This window comes from Panulirus ornatus, chromosome 34 (genome assembly GCF_036320965.1).
Source record: "Panulirus ornatus isolate Po-2019 chromosome 34, ASM3632096v1, whole genome shotgun sequence".
Classification (NCBI taxonomy): Eukaryota; Metazoa; Arthropoda; class Malacostraca; order Decapoda; family Palinuridae; genus Panulirus; species Panulirus ornatus.
Window position 1 is genome coordinate 11,877,543 of NC_092257.1, and position 24,479 is coordinate 11,902,021.

General features: G+C 36.7%; 1 protein-coding gene across 9 annotated transcripts in view; it reads left to right on the plus strand.

The window, feature by feature from the left end:
* Tmem131 (Transmembrane protein 131) overlaps nucleotides 1-24,479 on the plus strand; it is a 329,859-nt gene that overhangs the window by 278,158 nt on the left and 27,222 nt on the right. For all 9 annotated transcript variants that reach the window (XM_071682330.1, XM_071682334.1, XM_071682328.1 and 6 more), the window contains 8 exons: nucleotides 3,428-3,511; nucleotides 6,217-6,340; nucleotides 9,108-9,221; nucleotides 9,528-9,650; nucleotides 11,311-11,474; nucleotides 14,208-14,391; nucleotides 19,082-19,190; nucleotides 22,441-22,593. In XM_071682330.1, coding sequence (XP_071538431.1) covers nucleotides 3,428-3,511; nucleotides 6,217-6,340; nucleotides 9,108-9,221; nucleotides 9,528-9,650; nucleotides 11,311-11,474; nucleotides 14,208-14,391; nucleotides 19,082-19,190; nucleotides 22,441-22,593 — 1,055 coding nt within the window. The remainder of the gene's footprint in view (nucleotides 1-3,427; nucleotides 3,512-6,216; nucleotides 6,341-9,107; nucleotides 9,222-9,527; nucleotides 9,651-11,310; nucleotides 11,475-14,207; nucleotides 14,392-19,081; nucleotides 19,191-22,440; nucleotides 22,594-24,479) is intronic.

Sequence of the window (24,479 nt, forward strand, 5' to 3'; positions counted from 1 at the left end):
GTTATAAAGGGTGAGAGATAGTTTAATGTGCATGAATGATGAAATGTAGGGATGGACTACATTTGGTGACTGACTGACTTTAGTGAAAAATGAAATGTGAGAGGAAGTAGATAATGTTTTTTTTTAATGAATGAGAAGTCAGTTGTGAGAAAGAAGGGTTCAGTTGTTTGGTATGTGTGCTGTAGTATGGAAGAGGTAAATTTTCTTTGCCGAAGAGTGGATTGTGGTAAGTGAAGTGGAATAATGGATGGGATATGATTTTGTTTGTATTAGAGTTGGGCTTTTAGAATAAGAGAAGTAGCTTACAGTTGGTGTAAAGTAGTCTGTAGTATGCAGACCAGATACTTGCTCCTCCTGATTCCAGGTCACAACACTTCTGGTGACTAAACTTTACAAAGATGAATAAAATCTGGAATGAGTGTTACCATATTCTGCCTTCTTGTGGTTACCCTTCGAGTAAAAAGTCACCTTTGGTGACGTTACATCGTAGGAGTACAGTCTCTCTTAAAGAACTTTTCTTGCCAAAGGAATCCACCCTTTGCTGCCATTGATTGAAGTTTTAGTAGCCCCTGAGAAGAGGCCCTTAGGGCTATAATAATATAAAGAACCTTGAATATTGAGGAAGGAACTGCAGTGTGTAAGGTTGGTTGTATATGGTGATACTTAGGGCATGTGGGAGAATCATTTCACTGAGAAATTACCCATATTAGGTAAGAGATAGACTTGTCTTGGTTAGGGGCATGCTTTACTGGGAGAGAGAAGTGGCACTGGGTAAGAGGAAGTTACAGATAAACACTGCTTTAACATAGTGTCCACAAAAAAATCTTATCCACCTCCCATATATTTTCAAAGGTGATGTCACACTTACATTTTAACACTTTTTCATCTCTCCTTTGGCCGTGATTACCATCTGCAGACATCAGGGTATGAAACTGGCAAGGTGTCTGTAGGTGTTCTGATAGGCTCTTGATCTCTTGAATGTAGCAGTCTTGATCTGAATTAAACAAGGCCCTGGTGAGGTGTTGCAGGAAACATTTGCCGGAATGTATTCTGAATGCCCAGTTTGCCCTAGAAATCTCACTTGTACTCACATATTCTTGCTTCCAGGTGAGAATTCAGTCTTTCTCTTCCTTAGAAAGTAGGAGCCACCCATCTTGAAGGACAGGTGGAAGAAATACAGTACTCTAGAAACAAAATTCTAAAAATGAAGTTACAGCCTGGAAGAGAAAAGAAAACATCTTTCCCTCTAGATAGTCTGATTCTGGTTGCTGATGCTCACACCAGTAGAAACTTCAGTCTCAGCAGCCAGATGTACAATGATTTTACTTTGAGAGCATCATAGGCTTATACTCAGAATACACCTTAGGCATGTATCACTTTTGAAAATATATGGGGTGCAGACAGTGATATTTGTGGACATTATAATCCCTCATGGTGAGGCTTTGTTGTAAAGAACAGGTAGTGGAGATATTATGGAACTGGTTTGGTCGAGATATTACCTTAAGAGGTTTAATGTAGTTGCTTAAGTTACTTCATTTTTTTTTCTTTATACTGATGAATGTAGAGTAAAGAATTTAGAGCATAAGGGCCTGATTATAAGAGTTAAAAGTTGGTATTTCAGTAAAAGGTAGGCAGATCTTAGAAGAGAATTAATCAGAATTTAAAAGACCCAGTTTGGAAGAAGAATAAAAGTGGAAGAGATGTGTTTAAATAGTGAACTTGATAAAGTTTAGGAGAATGCTAGTAACAGGGTTGAAATTTGTAAGAGTTGAAGAGAATATTTCAAGGAACTGATTGCAGAAGGTTGCCTCCTGCTTCCACCACCACCACTGTCATCCATTCAGACACTACCAATTTTTAGATGTTTTGCACTATTGTAGTATTGTAATACAAATGTTGTTAAGCTAACACATTATAATAATAGTGCAAAATGATCATGTAAGTAGTTTTGTGTAAATTGTGACATGTCATGCAGTGTAGTTTATGTAATGAAAGTTTATGAAACAACTTGGTTTGCTAAATTAGCTTTGCTTTGTTATAAATTCACTGGGAATATAATTTTTAGTTTAAGCAGGGAATGCCTATTTTATTGTTTAGAAATTAGCCATAATGAAGGAAGATAGGTTTTGATTGATTTTTTTTTTTTTTTTAGATGGAAGGAAGGTTGTCATTGTTGAAAAATTTTCTTTAGGGGATAGAGGATGAGTTTTATCATTGAGATGGATTTTTTTTTTTTTTTTTTTTTTTTTTTTTTTTTTTTAACTGAGATGGAAGAGACAACTGAATGCTATAATCATGGCCTTCTCATATGAGCTGCATACACATACTCAAGTGTAATCCAAGTACCCATTTATCAACCAGCCTTGAGGAGAGAATGAACAGCTGCATTGGCTGTGGGCTGACTGCCCTGCCCAAGATTCTATCCTAGGCAGGCCTTTGCTTGTTTCATACAGCAATGGTAACCACTACCCCATGGAAGCCCATGATGGGATAGGTTTCAGTATTGGTTATGAGTAGTTTTGGGTAGGAAGTTGACTTTCATTGTTGAGAGAGGAGTGATCAGAGGGGTTATATTTGGTTGCAGTCTGCATATGATTATGACTGTGTTGTCACCATTCAGAGATGAGCAGTGATTTGTGAGGAGTGTCTTGTAATTGGTGACAGATGAAGTGTAATGGCATGGCTCATTGTTCTTAAAAGATGAGCTGTAGTGTATGAGAGGTAGTTTGTAATTGAAGAGAGTAGGGTTTTCATTTTGTGAGAGATTCATTGTAGTGGGTGAGTGGAGAGTCTTTTTAGGAAAAGATGGGCATGAATGGGTTGAAGATCAATCATAATTGTCTGGATAATATATAGATTGCAATTGGTGAGAAGTGGTTTGTAATGGGTGAGGAGAGATATATCTAATGAAAGTTGAGTTGTATCAGGCCAGAGATGGATTGTAATGGGTAAAAAGGCTATTAGAATTTGTAAAAGATGAGCTATAGTGCATGAAAGGTGATTTTATGAAATTGGGAAGAGGGAGATGGGGTTTGCTGATTAGGTATAGAATGTGAATTTGAGAGGTTGGTGTGTTGCTAGTGAGAGGTGTGCTTTAGTTGGCAAGAGGCAGCTTGTGTTACGTGATGAATAAGAGAATGAAGTTATACTGGGTGTTTGAACAAGACAGTCACTGCTCCAAGGTTTTAACATTTGCTTCTTATACAAATGTAGATTACTTTATGTGAATATAGGGTGGAAGGACTTTCAAATGTGCCTCCATTGTATTGTAATACTTACCTTGCTTTTCAGCTAAACAGATGTGAAAGGAATTTTTCTCATATAGGCATAACATTAACTTTGGCACATTATGATTAGTTGTGGTAATGGTGTCTGAATGTTTTGTATTTCATTTTTACACACATTATGAAATACTTTCTTTTTTCAGATATGGGGACATCATTGACGATAAGGGGGTCCCTTCAAAAAATTATATTGTTTTCGATCCTCCACATTTAGATTTTAAAGAGCAGTGAGTATGATTTGATTTTGTGTTTGATAAAGCATTTGTAGGGTTCTTGAATACCATATTGGTATATATTGACTTCTACATTGGTTTTGGTGCATTATACGTGACAGCTAGAGACTGAGTGTGAACGAATGTGGCCTTTGTTGTCTTTTCCTAGCCCTACCTCATGCACATGTGGAGGGAGGGGATTTTCATTTCATGTGTGGCGGGGTGGCGACGGGAATGAATAATGGCAGACAGTATGAACTATGTACATGTGTATATATGTATATATGTATATATGTGTATGGTTGTTTAATTTGTTTATGGATGGGGTTGTTAGGGAGGTGAATGCAAGAGTTTTGGAAAGAGGGGCAAGTATGAAGTCTGTTGGGGATGAGAGAGCTTGGGAAGTGAGTCAGTTGTTGTTCGCTGATGATACAGCGCTGGTGGCTGATTCATGTGAGAAACTGCAGAAGCTGGTGACTGAGTTTGGTAAAGTGTGTGAAAGAAGAAAGTTAAGAGTAAATGTGAATAAGAGCAAGGTTATTAGGTACAGTAGGGTTGAGGGTCAAGTCAATTGGGAGGTGAGTTTGAATGGAGAAAAACTGGAGGAAGTGAAGTGTTTTAGATATCTGGGAGTGGATTTGGCAGCGGATGGAAACATGGAAGCGGAAGTGGATCATAGGGTGGGGGAGGGGGCGAAAATTCTGGGAGCATTGAAGAATGTGTGGAAGTCGAGAACATTATCTCGGAAAGCAAAAATGGGTATGTTTGAAGGAATAGTGGTTCCAACAATGTTGTATGGTTGCGAGGCGTGGTCTATGGATAGAGTTGTGCGCAGGAGGATGGATGTGCTGGAAATGAGATGTTTGAGGACAATGTGTGGTGTGAGGTGGTTTGATCGAGTAAGTAACGTAAGGGTAAGAGAGATGTGTGGAAATAAAAAGAGCGTGGTTGAGAGAGCAGAAGAGGGTGTTTTGAAATGGTTTGGGCACATGGAGAGAATGAGTGAGGAAAGATTGACCAAGAGGATATATGTGTCGGAGGTGGAGGGAACGAGGAGAAGAGGGAGACCAAATTGGAGGTGGAAAGATGGAGTGAAAAAGATTTTGTGTGATCGGGGCCTGAACATGCAGGAGGGTGAAAGGAGGGCAAGGAATAGAGTGAATTGGAGCGATGTGGTATACCGGGGTTGACGTGCTGTCAGTGGATTGAATCAAGGCATGTGAAGCGTCTGGGGTAAACCATGGAAAGCTGTGTAGGTATGTATATTTGCGCGTGTGGACGTATGTATATACATGTGTATGGGGGTGGGTTGGGCTATTTCTTTCGTCTGTTTCCTTGCGCTACCTCGCAAACGCGGGAGACAGCGGCAAAAAAAAAAAATATATATATATATATATATTTTTCTTTTTCTTTTCTTTTAAACTATTTGCCATTTCCCGCGTTAGCGAGGTAGCGTTAAGAACAGAGGACTGGGCCTTTTTTGGAATATCCTCACCTGGCCCCCTCCGTTCCTTCTTTTGGAAAAAAAATATACATATATATATATATATATATATATATATATATATATATATATATATATATATATATATATATATATATGTATACGTTGAGATGTATAGTTATTTATATGTGCGTGTGTGGACGTGTATATATATACATGTGTATGTGGGTGGGTTGGGCCATTCTTTCGTCTGTTTCCTTGTGCTACCTCGCTAACGTGGGAGACAGCAACAAAGTATGATAAAATAAAATAAGATAAACATTGATTTTAATGCATTTCTTACTAAAGGTAATATATTATGTGACTTTTTATGGCATAGAATATTTGTCACCCCCTTTTCAGTAAAATTCATGGTATGCACAGTATAGTAAATTTTATGAGACTGGGCATTTGGTGAGATAGGTTTGAGCTGGATTGTTTCTATGACAGTGGACTTGATATTTTGGTGTTTCAAGTATCTTAGGTTGACAAGATACATATTAATGCCTTTTTAACGGTTTGGTAATTTCAGAGAACCATTGTTGTGTAAATAATTATTCCCAAATTGTTTTCCCTAGATATTTGATGCCATTGCACCATTTAAAATTGCACTCTGATTCTATTCAAATGAGCTGAAGATATTTAGGCTCTTTTGAGTGCTAAGTTGTTTTCCATTTTAGTCCTAATCATTGATCTGTTTAAGATATGTTATGATGTGACTCATATTCACAGACATAAAGAGCCCATCTCTAAATGATCTGAAACAGTGTCTGGAAAAAACATAATTTTTATTGCACAATTTATGTTAGTAAGTTTATGATAGTAACTGTCATACCCCTTTCAGTCAGAGTTTCTTGTTTAGGGAGGTTGTTTTTTTGTTCTTTCCTTACTGCTATCAAGTTATGGAAAATGAATTGATTGCAGAGTATGTGTTAAAAAGATTATTCCAGTAAATGTCATACCCCTTTCAGTAAGCTAATCTTGATTTTTTTCGTTACTATTATTAAGTTAGGGATTTTGTAGCAAGGCTGGCAGCACATTCATAATGCATTACATGGAGGTAGAATAAAGTAAATTAAACTCTGGGATTAGCAGATATGTTTATCCTGTTCATACAGAGGCCCAGGATAAGCTAAATGTCTTTTCTAGCTTAACACATCCTAGTATTAGGAAATTGTCATCAAGTATTTGATGATTGATATGGTAAGTAATTGAGGATAATTTTGTACTTTTAAAGCCCGACAGGGATGCCCCTGATGAGGAAAGTTGTAGTGCAGAACAGCAGCCCAGAAAATAGTGTGCAGCTCCACTCGTTATCGGGGAACACACTCCACTTCCACTGCACATTTTTCCAAGATAAGGTCAGTTGTACAAGCACATTTCATGTTATTTTAATAGCTGTGGCTGCTACGTATAACAGCGATAGATTAGTCTTCCCAGAATCATCATCTTTTCTCTTCGAGTGAAGTTTGCTCCAAGTGGTTTAATGTAAATATTTTACTGTTGGTTACAAGAGTCCTCAAAGTTTGGTTTCACATCTCATTAGATCAATCCTTTACTTTAATTGCCAATTTTTGGCATAACACTTCATTTTTTCCAAAAAAAAAAATAAGTTACAGGTACAGTAGTTGATTCCATATCCAGTGACCTGAAAACAGGAATGTCCCAAATACCAGCTGTTTTGGTTAACACTCCATTATCCAGGAAGAAATCCTTGTACCCAGACTTTATGACCATCTAAAAACAAAAGGCTTTTTTATTAGATTTTTTTAGTTGACAATGAAATGCCAAATTTTAGGGAGAAAAATTAAACAGAAAGCATGAACTTGAGAGACAGCTGATGCAGACAAAGTGTTTAAATGAATAAAACTTCATAGGAGTGAGAGAGATCCTTCACATAGTATTTCATGATGAATTCGACTGAACAACCCCATGCTACTACCAAGCAGGCTGTTCACAAAATTCAAGAAAAGCCTTGGCTTGTGATTGAAAATGTTTGGTTCAAAATCATCAGCCTGTCATGTAGCTCCTAAACTTATTTGGTCAAATTCACTAAGATTTTCTCTGAAGATTGATTGCCCAAGCAGGTAATGCTGATGAAACATTTTTGTGTTGGCTGTACTTGCCCAGGATGACATTTATCACTGTAGATGAATCAGCAGCACCCTTAGGATTTAACCATGTAACTATGCAATACCAAAGATATTACTTTCCCTCTCCCTTTAGTGTAAAAAAAAAAATCGAAAGATATGAATATTATCCAAAAGTGAAGAAAATCACAAAACAGCAGTATGATTCACTTTGTGTCAGTCTTGTCAGTTTCTGAATGGATTAAGGAGGAGGTGTGCAGTTGGTAAGTGTATAGTTATTATTGTTTCTTTTTAGACATAATATCACACTGTATACACCAAAACACAGAACATGCTATATAATTTCTCTCTAGGCATGATTTCAAAATGTATGCATAAAGCAGACCATTCATATACATTTTATTTATGCAGGGAGAACTGCATTTACTTGAATAAATGAACAAATAATTTCATCTCCAAAAATGTAAGCATTATTACTACAGTAACTGTTTCGTTATGAAACTAAGAAAATTTTGATCTCATGCTCGATAGTTAGTGACTCTAAATATACTCATGACAAACTGAAAAGAGAGGATGTTATACTTGATTGTGCTTATTAAGGATATTATAGTGTTAGGGTTTTGAAAAATAAAGGAAGGGATTTCCCATTCCTCATATAGGGTACCAGTATTTGTGAGATTGGTTGGGAATGAACTGGCTGGTATACCAAAATTTAGATGAAGAAGCATGTAGATTTTTGTTTATCAACATATTTAGGTGAGTTAAAGAATATTGTCAAAACCAGAGAGAGGAGCTAAAGGAAATTGGAAAAAATTTAACAAAACAGTTAAAGTCCAAAGTAATATGGTGAAACATAGAGAGAGGTAAAGGATATCAAATGAATGGAAACAATAAGAGTTTGGATATTATTGTGGCTAGGTGAAGGTTTTGGTACAAAAGTGGATGGTAGTATGGAATGAGTTGTGAGGAATGTGTTAAAGACATAACTGACGATAAAGGTCCACTTGAATGTTATATTCAAGAATATAGTACACTTTTAAATAATTAACTTTCCTAGGAATTTTTCCTATCATTATTTTAACTTTCGATTCTTGACTTTATATTCTACACTCTTTCCCCACCATCTCTCTTTTCTGGAGAGTCAGCTTCTTCTAAACTTGTTTTCTCTTCCTCAAATCTTCACTTTACTGTGCTGTATCTCTTTCCACAACCTATGGATTGGAAACCAGGCTATGTCTGTTGCCTCCACAGTAGGAAAAAAAAGTTCTTCCCAAAGAACTTTTTATACACATATGATATAATTCACCTTCATTAATGATGTAGATGAAAACAGATTGTATCTCTTTGACACTAGCAGACAGAATGACCATGAAAATTTCATCTGTTAAATAGATTGAGTTTATATCCATCAAGTTTTGCATTTGGTAACTGATGATAGCATACTTTTAAACAGGTCTATGTTTTATTGGCTGTACTTTGAAATTATTAAAATGAAAACCCAGACAGGATATTGGACCCTTACAAACATCATTAATTCATAGAAGAGGAGTGTGACCGATTTGGCAGTAATTATCAGATGACTAATTCACTGCTGGCTTATCAGAGCAACACTACTTACTATATTGATTCTAGTCCTTTAAAATGGTGAAAGCACAGTAACTGATGATGCTTGTAAAATCACCTGACATTTGTCCAGGATAGAAGCTGATATTTCTTTGTCAAGGGAGGTGAAATTGCTGAGATGGGAAATGTTCAGGGAATGGTTACAGCATTCGCTGACTCTGTCACTTACCAAAATTTTTGGCAGTGATTTAAAGCACAGACAATATGCCTTCAGCTGAGATGAATATAGAGCAAAGGTTATTTAACTTGTGATTGAGTCCAAAATCCATTCCAGATTTTTTCTCCCACCAGTTATTGTTTGATCTCTCATGTTCTGTGCCTGTTACATCAGGGGCTGACAATACAACTCATAAATGGAATTATGTATTACATTTACCACATTGTATATTAGCTATAATTTATTGTCACCTTCTAGGTAGTGTTACCGGGTGGGAACACCTCTTTCGATGTGGTGTTCTTAGGGAGGGAGGAAGGCCTCATAGAAAACACTATCTTCATACACACCTCCATAGGCACCTACAAATATGGGGTATGTGTTTCTCCTTGTGTGATGTAATGTTCAAATAATAACTTACCAAATGTGTCTCTGCTGATGAGCAGTACACATAATATTCTTGAAAATTATTTAATTTGTGCTTTACTATGAATAGTATAATGAACTTTTTAGTTGATAATAGTTTGTTTAATGGTATGGACAATAATTGTCATATAAGTCAAATGTGTCATTACATCGGTTTGTTGTTATCACTCTCATATTGATGTCTTCCTGTATCCTGTGTATAAGTCTTGAGCTGCCCATATAAACATCCTCATGAGACTCCTTTATACTTTACAGGTGCGAGCAGTGGGTACAGGGAATCCCTATAGATTGAGGCCACTGGTTGGGGTTCGCATGCCTCTCAATTCCTCGTACTCCCCCTTAATCCAGCTGCACAATCCACATCCACATTCTCTGCAGGTAGGTGATGATGCCGAGTTGTACCATAACATTTTCTTTTTTCTATTTATCTCTCCCTAGAAAAATATTGTTTATGATTTTACTACTGTTCAACATGACGCCTGTCCTAGCTTAGACAGATTACAGCTCTGTTGTCTGTTATCTTTAAGGAATACAAAAAAATAATAATGTTTTATGTTTTTTGAAGAAAGTGTGAAAAAGTTACAGTTGATCTCTGGAATATGTGCTTAGATTTTAGTAAAGCTAACTTTCCTTCTTAAAATCGGATTTTAGTACAGCCATGGTCCTTTGTTTTATTTGTTAAAACTTTTTATTGCAGCTTGCTGAATTTTTAAGTTATTGACAAAAAAATTATAGTTGTTCTTGATAACATCTTGTACTTTAAATTTTAGGTATAGCTAGACCTTCTTTATTAAACTAGAATCTTGTATAGCTTTGTTACTTTGCTTTATAAATTCAGTAAATTAATGAAGCTTCCTAAGTGAGTTTTTGAGTTATTTGAGTTAAAGACATAAATCTTGGCTTGTCCTGGATGACGTACTGCACATAACTTTTTGCGAAGCTTTGATATCTGTTATTAAACTTTGATTTTAGTATGGCTTTGTTTCTTTGCTGTGTAAGTAAAACACAAAATGGATCTTACATACTTTTTGAGGTACAGTCAAGAACATTATGGGTATTCTTGATAACATCTTGTGTTTAGATATTAGTTAATTGCAATTTCTAGACTAGGATTTTAGTGCCATCTTTGTTCCTCTGCTTTATCTAGTAAAATACTTAACCCTTAGGCTGTGACACCAATACACTGGTCCACTATGACAACTATGACATGCAACTAGACTGCAAAAGATTTTAGTGGGGGTTTTAAATTCCTAGCTGATGAATGAAGTGGTATCTTAAACATAGATGTTTCTGGAAATTGTAATGTGATTGGAAAAAATATAATGTGTCACAGTTACAGTGCTGTATTGTTTAAGATCTGATGACATTCAGACTAGGTATTAACCTAATGATATCAATTTTTGCCTGTTGAGCAAACATATACTGTACATGGACTGCTGTCCAGTTTCTGGTCATAGTTTTGTTTAGGGATGGGACACTTCCTTGGAAATAAAACTGTACTTTTACTTTGTGTACATCTTGGCTTGGAACTTCTGTGGTTGTTGGATGGCCATGATGTTGCTCATTTTATAGGAATTGCTCTCCCTGTGCACTTTCTTCCCCTTCTGTTGATGGTAAAAAAGGAGGGAGAGCCATTTAGCTTTTTGTAGGGAACTTGTTTTGCAAAACTTCTGAGGCCCACAAGCCGTACTTCACTGTTTGGTTTTGAGGCACTAAAGGTAAACAGAAGAGTAGTGTGTGGACTTGGCTGTGGATGGTAGACTCAAATTATGATGTTTGACTTGTAGAGACCTGATTCAGTACAAGCTATGTTCCTGATGCTACTTCATCAAGGCAGGAAAAGCTAACTGGTGTAGAAAAAAAAGAATAATGAAATATTGAAACATATTTATTTTATAGGACTATCCTTCAAAAGGTAAGATTCTTTTTCAAATATGAGATGTGCATTGAATTACACGGTTTTATTTTTTATTGAATTATTTTAGTGAATGATGCATAGTATAATTCAGTATGATGATTTTTCTACTCTCTCTTTTAGATCACAGAGATGTATAGCACTGGGGGAGATCTCCACTTAGAGCTGCTGTCAGGTACGCAAGAAGGCCAAAAGAATGTATGGAACATCCCGCCCTACCACACACGGGCACTAATGAGAGCCAATTTTGTTGCTCGCAGAGAAAATAATCACACAGCATATGTCAGGTACATTAGATAATATTCAGATATAAGGTATAGAAAGGAGTTGTTTATTTTTTTCTCAAAGAATATATTTTTCACGCTAGGAGAAACTGTATGGAAAGTTTCCAATGAGCTAGTGAAATTCTGATTGTCATAATTTTAGTTTCCTTAAATCTAGACCCCATGTCCATTTCCTGTATTGTTTTCTAAAGAGGTAGTATCAAAAATGTTCAACATGGTGTGGCAGCATTAATTACATAGGTATGTGTGATGCCTTTTATCTTTTCAACATCTGCACAATGAAACAAGATTCTACTAGCACAGTCCTGCTTCAATGTGCTTGGCACTCAGTTCTTTGCAGAAGTGCTAGGCTTTTCTCATCCAGCCACTCCACAATTATCCATTAAACCTCAAGTTGAAATAAAAATTGACCTTATCTTATACATAGAAACTGTTACTCACTGACACCTGTCCCCTTCTCCACAGCAGACACAAAAAGGACTTAACATAAACACGCAAAAATGACCAAGTATTTAAAACTCTCCTCTTCACCCATTATAATTGCCACGGTGCCAGACATACACTCCCAAACATAAAATAGTTAATTTTTTCCATCTGTGCTCTGGACACCGCTCATTGCTTCAACATTACAAACACAAAGCAAAGTCAGATTTTCTCAAGAGTTGATCAGTCATTCTAATTATATCTTCCAGTGTTGCAATATCTATGAGTATGATATCTTCATTGTGGTTAAACAAGTTGCATGCTAACATTTTGTTGCTTTTTGAGCTGAAAACTGATATGCACTAATAACATCCTGCATATTTGCTTTGGGTCACTTTCATACTTTCCAACATTTAATGGACCAGTTTATGATTTTTTAAATTTGTTCAGTTCATGTATGTGAACAGTAATTTTGGGTTCCTTTCTATGTTCTATAGCTTCCTTTTCATTCTTTTTCTGTTGTCTTCAATGGGATTTCCATATTTCCATGTATCTTCCATTTTCTCATTGAATTTTTTTTTTATTTGCTTGTTGCTGACCTTTTCTTTTTCTTTTTTTTTCCCATGCTTTTCACTCATTCATCCACTGTTTTCCAACCTTTCATATCTTCCAGTTTTCACTGTCTTTCATTTTGCTTGGTATTAGCCCAGTTTTAATTTTTCCCCGTTATCTTACATTATACTGTTATCTTTGTTAAGTTGCCCTTGAAGATCTTGTTTCAGTTTGTATTTAGAACCTTTTAATTATCACTCTCCCATCTGATTTGCAGTAATGCATATTTATTTCACTCAATCTGTTATTGTCCACAGTTTTTATATTTTGTTCACTTTTCTGTATTTCCATACTTTATAACAGTGATTTCTATGATACTGTGATCTGATGAGCCCGTATTATTCACTTCAATGTGTGAAAACAGTGCCATGTCATTTGTAAAGATAAGATTGATTATGTTTCCCGCATGTTGGTTTTTGATTTATTTATACAAGGTTCTTTTTCACTTGCTGATCCATTATTCCTTTTCTTATACCTACATTCCTAATTTACCACTCCTTCATGCCATTCATTAAAATGGATGTTTAAGCCATTCATATCTATAGTTATCAGATCCAGTTTCTCTATTCCATCAGTATTTTCAACTTTTGGTAATACTTTTTTTAAGTGATTTAGCTTGGTTTTTGGTGGTCTGTATGATATTCGAGTTATTGTATTTATGGCTGGGATGCTCTCTACAACTAGTTCACATTGATTGTGGCTCATTTTCATTGTCTGCTTTCCCTTGTTTGAGTTATATCTGCTTTGGAGACTGGGAGGGAGATGGAATGATATATTGAGAGATTAAGTTATCCATCCCCAAATATGCAGGTGGATGTGAGATGTGCATTGGATGGAGAGAACTAGAATAATGTATACAGGGAGATGATGTGCTGTCAGTGTTCTGAACTAGAGCATATGAAGGGGTCAAGGTAAATCACAGAATAGTCTGTAGGGCTTGGTTGTGGATAGGAAACTCTATTTTTGCATCGTAGATTACATCTAGATCGTGGGTGTTAGCAAATAAGGCTATTCTTCATCTGTTCATGGCTCTGTTTCACTAATGCAGGATAAGGCAAACAAGGCTAAAAGAAGCTTGTTTTCTACCTCATTTTGAGATCAGTTATATTTTCAACCCTATATAGATTACAATCATACTGGAATTAAGTCAATGGGACTGATAATGATTTAACACCTGGATACACAAAACATTAAGGATGCATGAAAAGAAGATATTTTTTACCAAAATGTTCATAATCTTCCTAAATTGTAAATCTGGGCCTGAATGAGCACCTTCATCTTTAATCCAGTAGGACAGGTAACATGCAAATAGAGGCCAGTGTATATTGAAGAATTTAATTTTTGTTGGACCACTCCTAGTTAAGAAGTAAAATTTCAAAGGCCCCACCCCATTTCCTTTTATATTATTCCGAGATACTTCATATTGATATTTCCTTATTATGGTCATCATTGCTGGCTTAGCAGCTACAGATGAAGGTAGTCTACAACCAGTAGTTTTTCTGATTGCCATAGCATAGCATACCTAGGAATATGGTTTTTGCCATTTACTGTAAAGGAATTTTGGAGAAATCATATCTGAATGATTATTGTTTCCCTTACACTGTGTAGAGTTACCTTTATAATATGTCTCCTTTTATATATTTTTTGTAAATTAAGTATTATTGGTAATGTTTTTTTCAAGTCATCCTTTCCCATTCACAGAATAGTGACAAGTGAGACAGACAGCGACTACTTAGTAGTGCCCGTAGAGGTGGAGGTCTCCGGTCAACCTGGGCTCTTCTGTCCACACGACGGCCTTCACTTTGGTCTCCGCACTCCTCACGACCCTCCTTCATCCCTTCCCTTACATCTTCTTAATTCTGCTCACAAGCATATACACATTCAAGTGAGATTCTCGTTATATTCTGAGGACTGATATTTTATTTTCAAGATATTTGGTAATGTGTATAGTTGTTATATGCTAATGGTATCAATGAAATACTTTAAATTGATTGAAATTTCATATAGTTCATGGGCAGATCCACATCAGGATCTATTCTTGTAGTCCATTGGCAGATCCACATAAGGATCTTCATGGGGGCCTAAATTCAGTGGTGAACTTTTGTTCATTCTGTTATCTTTACAGCTTTTGTAAGCTATGATTTCATTATTGCAAAAGAGCTCCCATGGAATCAATCATCCTTCAGATCTTTTACCTTTTTGTGTGGTCATTGTCTCTTGGTAGGCCCCTTCAGACTGTTTTTTTTGAAGATTCTCATATATCTATCTATATCTCTGATGCATCTGAGATTTTCATATATAATTAAGAAAATATCTTGATCATATCAGATAATAGGAAATATACAAAAATATTGAAAAGAAAACGATTATCTGATATTCAAATTTGTTGCTATACATATTGACCATATTTATAGTTGTACGGGCATTGAATTTGGATCAACGTGCACTCAGTCTATCGCTTGTTTGTTGATCTTTTCTGACTCTGTCTTCATCTGTTCTTTGTCACCGCTGATGAATTACAGATACACAAAGAACTTTTCCCATTGTAAACAGTTCAACATCCACCAAATCATTATCACCATAATTAGTTTTATAAAGACAACTGCTACTGCTTAAGTGAGTAGAAAAGATGGTCAGTGGGCATTATATTACATATTTATTGATAGGCATGTAAAAGAGATACTTTTGGATATGAATGTGCTGAAAGGAGCAGCTGGTAAGATGTGTGAGGCAAGGATGAAGATTTGTTGAGGTTTTTAGAGAAGAGGAAACATTATTGTTGAGAAAAGAGTGGTGAGAGTAAGTGGGTTTGGAAAAGAGACTTGTGAAAAGAAATACCTAGAGAGCTTGAGTTTAGAAGAGTAAAAGGTGAGAGTGAATGAAGCTTGATGAGTGGGTGAGGAATGGTAGGTATTTAGGGAAGCAGTGTTGGCATGAGCAAGAGATGTGTGTGGCATGTGAAAGGTAGGATTGAATTAGAAAGGTAGTCAGGGTATGAGTACAAATTATTGGGAAATGTTTGAAAGTGGCAGGGGTTGAAAAAGATGACGAATGAGAGTTGGGATGAGCAACTATCAGTAAATCTAAGGGAGAACAAGAAGATGCTTTTGAAGGAGGTAAATAATGTGTGGAAAACGAGAACAATTGGGAACATTGGTGAATGGAACAAAGGTAATGATGAAGTGAGGAGATGGAGTGAGTAATTTGAAGGACTGTTGAATATGTTTGATAATTGGGTAGCAGATGTAGGGTGTTCGGGTCAGAGAGGTATGCGAAGGAAGAGAGTCATGAAGAGACGTTTGATGAAGAGAGGAAAAGTAAAAACCTTAAACTAGATGAAATATGGCAACACAGCTGAAGTGGATGGTATTGCTCTTAAATTTTTTAAGAAAGTGGGCAACTGTATTTTTGATTGGTTAGTTAGGATTTTCAGTGTATGTATGGATTATAGTAAGGTGCCCGAGGATTGGTATAAGTTTGTTGCATGTACCTGGCAAGTTGTATGGGAGAGTAGTGATTAGAGTTGGTGAAGGAATATAGAGAGTATCAGATTGGGGAGGAACAGTTTGGTTTTAGTGGTAGTGGAGGATGTTTGGTTCATGTGTTGCTTTAGAGATTATGTGTGAGAAATATTTAGATAAACAGATGGATTTGTATATGGGAATTATAGATGTGAAAAAGGCATATGAAAAGATTGATAGAGATGCTTTGTGGAAGGTCTTAAGAATGAATGGTGGGGGAGGAAAGCAACGAGAAGCAGGGAGAAGTTTTTATCAAGGGTTTAAAGTGTGTATGAGTAGGAAGTGAAGAGGGTGAAGCTCACTAGTCTATGGCAGGGGTGATATTACCATAGCTGTTTAATTTGTTTATGGATGAGATGGTAAGGGAGGTAAAGGTGAGTCTTGGAGTGAGAGGTAAGTATGTAGTCTGTAGGGGATTAGAGGGCCTGGAAAGTTTGTTGTTTGCTGATGGCAGATGCGAGTGAGAAACCACAGATGATGGTGACTGTGTTTGGAAGTGTGTGTGAAAGAAGGATGTTGAGAGTAATTTTGAAGAAAAGAAAGTTTATTCAGTTCACTAGGCTTGAGGGACAGGTCAGTTGAGGTATGAATTTGAATGGAGTAAAATTGGATGAAGTGACATGGGAGTGGACGTGGCAGCAAATGGAACCATGAAAGCGAAAGTGAGTCATAGGGTTGATGAGGGGGCGAAGGTTTTAGGGCATTGAAAAATGTGTGGAAAGAGAAAGTGATATCTGGAAGGGCAAAAATGGGTATGTTTGGAGTATAGTAGCCCAAACACTTTTATATGGTTACGAGGCATGGACTTAAAAATTACTTTGTGCAGAGGAGGGTGGAAGTGTTAGAAGTGAAATGTTTGAGGACAATATGTGATGTGAGGTGGTTTGATCAAGTAAGTAATGAAGAGGTAAGAGAGAGATGTGGTAATGAAAAGAATGTGGTAAGAGAGTTAAGAGGGTGTTTTGAAATTATTTGGATGTGTGGAGAGAATGAGAAAGGAAAGGTTAATGAAGATATATGTGTCAGAGGTGTAAGAAACAAGGAGAAGGGAGAGACCATATTGGAGATGGAATGATGGCTTGAAGATTTTGAGCGATCTTGACTTGAACAGGGATTAAGGTAAAAGGTGTGCATGGAATAGAATGAGTTGAAACAGTGTGGTATGCAGGGGATGTTCTGTCAGTGGACTGAACTGAGGCATGTGAAGTGACTGGGGTAAACCTTGGAATGGTCTTTGGATAGGGAGCTGTGGTTTTGATGCATTGCTCATGACAGCTTGTGAATATATGTGCATAAGTGTGGCCTTTCCTCATCTGTTCCTGGCGTTACCTTGCTAATGTGGGAAATGGTGAAGTATGAAAAAAAATTAGACTGCTACTAATTAGCCTGTAAGTAACAGAGGGCATATGAGTGTGCATGCTAGGGTCATCTTTTCTCTTTGCTTACCTGAGTAAGTGACCCTCCATGATTTTTTTCTGTTGCTAAGTTTAGATGTTCTTGAAGTAATGGATCTCTGCATACCGGTAAAGTGTACCTTCCAATTTAACTTTTGGTGTGCACACAAAAACACAGACTACCCCAGACATTGCTAGCCACTGTCAGAATGCAGACCATGAGGTAATCATTGTAAAGGGTTATTTTATGAGTTGTTTGATTAATGTTGCCTAACATCAATTTTGGTCTGTTTTATGTGCATCTTACACTGCATGGCATCACTTGTGGGGCCTTTTACCAAATATTTTTGTGAATGAAATGAGAACCAACTTCAGCCACTAAGTCATTGCTGGCAGTGAACTGTTTTAGCCATCTGAAAGGCTTGAAATCCCTGACATTTCTTCTAGTAACACTAGGTATCATACCATTTAGAAATACTGCTTGCAAATCTTAAGATTAGGGCATTGCCATATAAGATAACTGAGACACAGATGGATGCATCAGATGAAGGAATAAATGTATTAATGTACTGTATTTTGTGAGATATATTGTAGGTTGGGAGTGAAGGCAGCTTTGAAATATGTTGTTCCAAGGAATTTTATATTAACTAAGAAATGACTGTATTTGCTTGTTCAGAAAACATGGCCCTTATTATGTATTGTTATTGTGTACAAAGGATCTCCCTTTACCATCTAGACAGTGATGAAATTGAGAAAGTGGAATCAGTTACAGTTACTTTCTTTTTTAAGACCTGCTGCTTCCTCTTTTCATGTTACCAACATTTATGGGTTTGAAATTAACTTCTTTTCTCAGGAACTTTACTCGTTATCACATCTCTTTTTCTTGTGTTTTTCTCAGGGATCCAACTGTTTGATGTGATATTCTCTAGATCCTTTCTTGTAATCTCTGTGGAGCACTGATTAATTTCTACATTTTTTTGTCACTTTATTTCCTTGACTTGAGATTTAATGATAATAAGATGGTCAAAATGTAATATTCAAGGATTGGAATATCAGGAAATAGAGGGAGATATAGTTTTGTGAATGGAGTGTTTGATAAGTATAAAAGATGAAGTAATGAGGTGCTTTGGGCAAATAGGAAGAAAGAATGAGGTAAAATTCACAATTTGAGTGACCTAAAAGAAGATTGAAGCTAAAGTGGAAAGATGAAGTAAGGGAATATATCAGTTAGTTGTTTTGATTTAGGGAATATGACGTATGTTTACAGATTTTGATGAGGCTATTCATGAGTCACCATGCATTTGCTTGTTTATTAAGATAGTAAAGATATTATTTTTCAGGTAGCAAATAATTGTTTTAGTTGTTTACTCTTGCATCAGTATTCTTAGAAATTTTTGCCCTTAGTTCTGATTGTTACTGTTGGTGCTATGACACATGGATTTCATGGTGACTAAAAGCTAATGGGAGATTCAACATTTGCTCTCTTTGTTTTAGAAAGTATTACTGTTGTGGTTACTGATGATTAGATCTCTATATATGTCATTTCCCCTATATCTAATCTGGAAGAGCCTCTCAGTTTTCCAAATCATGTAGATTATATACTTTTGTAACATATTGATAGCTTTAGTAAAATCTGATAGGAATGCCCTTTTGTTTTCAGAATGTGATAACTACTCCGGTGAATGATGCAATAACCATTGACTTTAAGCCAATGAAGATACCACCTGGAACAGTGCGACCTACACAAGTAGCGACTGTGACCTTTGATCGTTAGTATTTTGTTAATACACTTTCTGGAAATTGTGTATTAATAGAATTAGTCTTTTTAAATCAGAAATGCAATTAAGAAAAAATTGTCACTTTATATAATGTAGATCTTTTGAAGATGGCTACCACTTTTTAAACAGAATGTAATGAACAGTTGTAACTTTCACTGTGGGTGGTACATATATGGTTTCTCACTTTTTTCATACAATACAGATGGTAGAAATAGGGATTTCCACTTACAAAAATGCTGTGCAAGGTGCTGGAACATAAATTTTATTGTTTATGTTGTCTTCTGCCTGCTACTGTGTTGCAAGACCCTTGCATTCACCTCTTTCACCACCCCATTCATAAATATATTAAACAGCCATGGTACATTACAAACCCCTGCCACAGACCCACCAGCACCTAAAACCACTCTCCTTCCTCTTTTCCTGTTTGTCCACATGCCTTACTCCCTTGATTAAACCTCTTCAATGCTTGTAGCAGCTTGCCTCCTTCCCCCTATATTTATAATCTCTTCCACAGAATATATCATATGCTTTCTCAAGATTCATGAATGTCACATTCAGATCCTCATGTTTCTCTAATTATTTTCACAAATTCTTCAAAGCAAACACCTGATCCATATGTCCTCTACCAGTCCTTAAACCTTATTGTTTCTCCCCAATCTGATGTTCTGTGCATGTCACAACTCTAACAATCACCACTCTCCCATACAGCTTGCCAGGTATGTTTGTATGGCTTATGTTAGGTTCATGAAGATTGGCAGAATGCCTGTATAGTGCTATTGTGTAAAGATAAAGGGGCAAAAGTGAATGTTTGAAATGCAGATGGATATATACATCTTTCTTTCATACTATTCGCCATTTCCCGCATTAGCGAAGTAGCGTTGAGAACAGAGGACTGCGCCTTTAAGGGAATATCCTCACGTGGCCCCCTTCTCTGTTCCTTCTTTTGGAAGATTAAAAAAATGAGAGGGGAGGATTTTCAGCACCCCGCTCCTTTCCCTTTTAGTCGCCTTCTATGACACGCAGGGAATACGTGGGTAATATTCTTTCTCCCCTGTCCCCAGGGATGATATATAGTATTATTATTATTATTATTATTATTATTATTATTATTATTATTATTATTATTTTGCTTTGTCGCTGTCTCCCGCATTTGCGAGGTAGCACAAGGAAACAGAAGAAAGAAATGGCCCAACCCACCCCCATACACATGTATATACACACACGTCCACACACGCAAACCTACACACCTATACATCTCAATGTACACATATATATACACATACAGACACATACATATATACCCATGCACACAATTCACACTGCCTGCCTTTATTCATTCCCATCGCCACCTCGCCACACATGGAATACCATCCCCCTCCCCCTCATGTGTGCGAGGTAGCGCTAGGAAAAGATAACAAAGGCCCCATTCATTCACACTCAGTCTCCAGCTGTCATGCAATAATGCCTGAAACCACAGCTCCCTTTCCACATCCAAGCCCCACACAACTTTCCATGGTTTACCCCAAACGCTTCACATGCCCTGATTCAGTCCACTGACAGCACGTCAATCCCGGTATACCACATCGATCCAATTCACTCTATTCCTTGCACGCCTTTCACCCTCCTGCATGTTCAGGCCCCGATCACTCAAAATCTTTTTCACTCCATCTTTGCACCTCCAATTTGGTCTCCCACTTCTCCTCGTTCCCTCCACCTCTTACACATATATCCTCTTGGTCAACCTTTCCTCACTCATTCTCTCCATGTGACCAAACCATTTCAAAACACTGTCTTCTGCTCTCTCAACCACACACTTTGTATTACCACACATCTCTCCTACCCTTTCATTACTTACTCGATCAAACCACCTCACACCACATATTGTCCTCAAGCATCTCATTTCCAGCACATCTACCCTCCTCCGCACAACTCTATCTATAGCCCATGCCTCTCAACCATATAACATTGTTGAAACCACTATTCCTTCAAACATAGCCATTTTTGCTTTCCGAGATAAGGTTCTCAACTTCCACACATTCTTCAACGCTCCCAGAACTTTCGCCCCCTCCCCCACCCTATGATTCACTTCCGCTTCCATGCTTCCATCCACTGCCAAATCCACTCCCAGATATCTAACACACATCATTCCTCCAGTTTTTCTCCATTCAAACTTACCCCAAACTTACTCCATTCAAACTATCCCTGGGGATAGGGGAGAAAGAATACTTCCCACGTATTCCCTGCATGTCGTAGAAGGTAATTAAGGGGAGGGAGCGGGTGGCTGGAAATCCTCTTGTCTCGTTATTTTGTTTTTAATTTTTGCAAAAGAAGGAACAGAGAAGGGGGCCAGGTGAGGATATTCCCTCAAAGGCCCAGTCCTCTGTTCTTAACACTACCTCGCTAACGTGGGAAATGGCGAATAGTATGAAATATATATATATATATATATATATATATATATATATATATATATATATATATATATATATATATATATAAAAATTATTTTATTTATTTTGCTTTGTCGCTGTCTCCCGCATTAGCGAGGTAGTGCAAGGAAACAGACGAAAGAATGGCCCAACCCACCCACATACACATATACACACACGCACATATACATACCTATACATCTCAACGTATACATACATATACACACACAGACATATACATATATACACATGTACATAATTCATACTGTCTGCCTTTATTCATTCCCGTCACCACCCCAAACAATGGTTCGACTTAGGAATTTTCATCTTTACAATGGTGAGATATTCAATTCTTTATTATAAAATAGGCTTTGTGTAAGATGATTTTGTCCATCTGTAGGCTAGGTTAAGCTATGAAGTTTGGTATATTAGATATTCAGTATTAAGTGTATTTTTGACACAATATTTTCAACTTACAGTGGATTTCAGAGAAGGTAACCCCATCATAAGTTGAGGAGCATCTGTATATATGTAATCCCCCCCCTGGAAAAAAAAATCCACTGCACAGGAGATTGGTGTTTATCATAAGACTGTGAAAGGTTAAAGAATGATTTTGAACAATAACTTTAAGACCTTTCTTGGTCAGGGCAATCCTAAAAGATTGTTGATATTCACCCCACCAGAGATTAAGCATCGTCTAAGTATATTCACAGTGTACTGCAGACTTTTCATAATCTCTATGAATTATGTAATTTAGTAGAAGTGTAAAAAGTTGAATGTTTTTTTTGTTAATCCTGACCAAACCTCAACAGCTTCAAAAGCAACTAGTGGCAAGAAGATCTCAGGGAAGATTCTGATTAAAAGTAAAGTGTCGGCTTATAAGCTCAGTGTACCTTATACGGTGGACTTACTTCAGGGAGCACTGCTTTACAATACATCTATCACCAAATTCTACACGGGTGCAGGTGAGGCATGGCACTTCAGTTATAGAGAACCTGGTTTCTTAATCACCCTTTATATTATATTTTATCAAATGGCAGTTACTGCAGTTTGTGCAATGTTTTTCTTATATTTTATAGAAATTGGGCTTGGCAAGTTGAACAAACTGACATTTGCCAGATGATTTGAAGGTAAAAATTGCCCCACTGTATTGTAGTAAAGGTAACAAAGATTGAAATATGCATTATTGAGGAATGATTTTCTTCACCATAGTAGAGTATACGTTATAGTATGATTGATATATTTTATGCAGGTGAAGAAAGATAGGTATTCAGGATAGTAAGGAGATGTGTATACCGCCATTATTATTTTTTATATACAATTTCTTCTTCCTAAGCAATCTTATATCTGGAACTAATGAATAGGGGTCTCATTTCCCCACATACACTCTTCAGCTGTATATTATAATGTACTAAAACTACAGAAAACCATTCACATTCAGGCCTCACAGCCTATGGTTTATCTTCATTGCTTCATATGCTCTAGTTCAACTCACTGTTACCATATTGCCCCTCATAATTCCCGTCATTCCAGGTCATTCTTTTCCATTCATGCCTTATACCCTTGTGAATGCTTTGGCCTTGATATCCATCACCTGTTTTATCTGATTATGAGAACTTCTTTATAAGGGGCAGAAAACTGTTCATGTTCATTGTATTCATCTATGAATCTAACTGTGTATATCTCTGATGCCTGTTCTCTATGGGAACTTCTATCAATAGGGTGGCCTTGGTAAAGAGTCTCCTCTTATCCCTGTCCTTACATGCCTCTCTTGCGTACACCATTCAGCACAGTCTTCCCCCATCTCCCTTCCTCCAGTTCTCTTCCACTTCACTCTGTTTCTCCCATGTCACAGGTGATCTTCCTCTGGCACCAATCTCTTTATTTGTATTGTAGTACACTCTCCTTGTAAAGTCTTTGTCATACATTTTTTCAACATACCCAAACAAAATTTGAGTACAGCTGTATTGTTTTGTCATCAACCAAACATACAGAAATATACAGGCTAGAGACTGTTATCAGCATCTTATTAGCTGAACCAAAGGAATAGAATATATGAACTACATGAGAGTCTGAAAGAACTAAGTTTACAGCCAAAAGAGAAGTGAGATATGGGGTAATATATGCATGGCAATAAAGTGAATGGGTAAAGGTAAATTTCTGAATTTTAAAGCTTCTCATTGAGAAAGAAACGGAGTTAATAAGTCTTCAATAGTACCATGGTAGTAGAGATGAGGTTTCTTATTTCCTATTGCATTTGTTTTCACACTGTACTCATATATTGTACAAAGGCACAGCACTGATGTTAAATGACTTTAATATATCTAGAAATGTTACAGCTTTCACATAAAATCAATGTGAGGGAGATTGGCTGGTAAGTGCAGGAAGGATGATCTGGGATTTTTACTTACTTTATTTCGCACTGCTCGTATTTTAAACTCAAGTTACAGCATAGGTGGTGAATAACATGAATATATTTAGAATTGTTACACCTTTCATCCTCCAAATAATTGTGATGACAGCAAGTGGCTGATACATTTAAGAAGTATATTGAAGGTTTTTTAATTTTTTTCTTTCAAAATATTCTTTCTTTTTAACTAAGTTTTCAACATCCTCTTTTCTCCCAAGGCACATGGCTAGTAGGAATTGCAGATGTGGAAATAATAGAATCTCACAGAAGGAAACATTGAATTGAAGGGAACCCAAAGTTAGTATTTACACACTGGAGCAAAACAGAAAACAAGAAAGCAGGGACTGGACCCTTTCAGGTCAATGAAAAAAGACCTAAGGAAACATAAGGATATTGACTGACTTATACAAATATGTATTCAGCTCAGAATGTAACAAGACA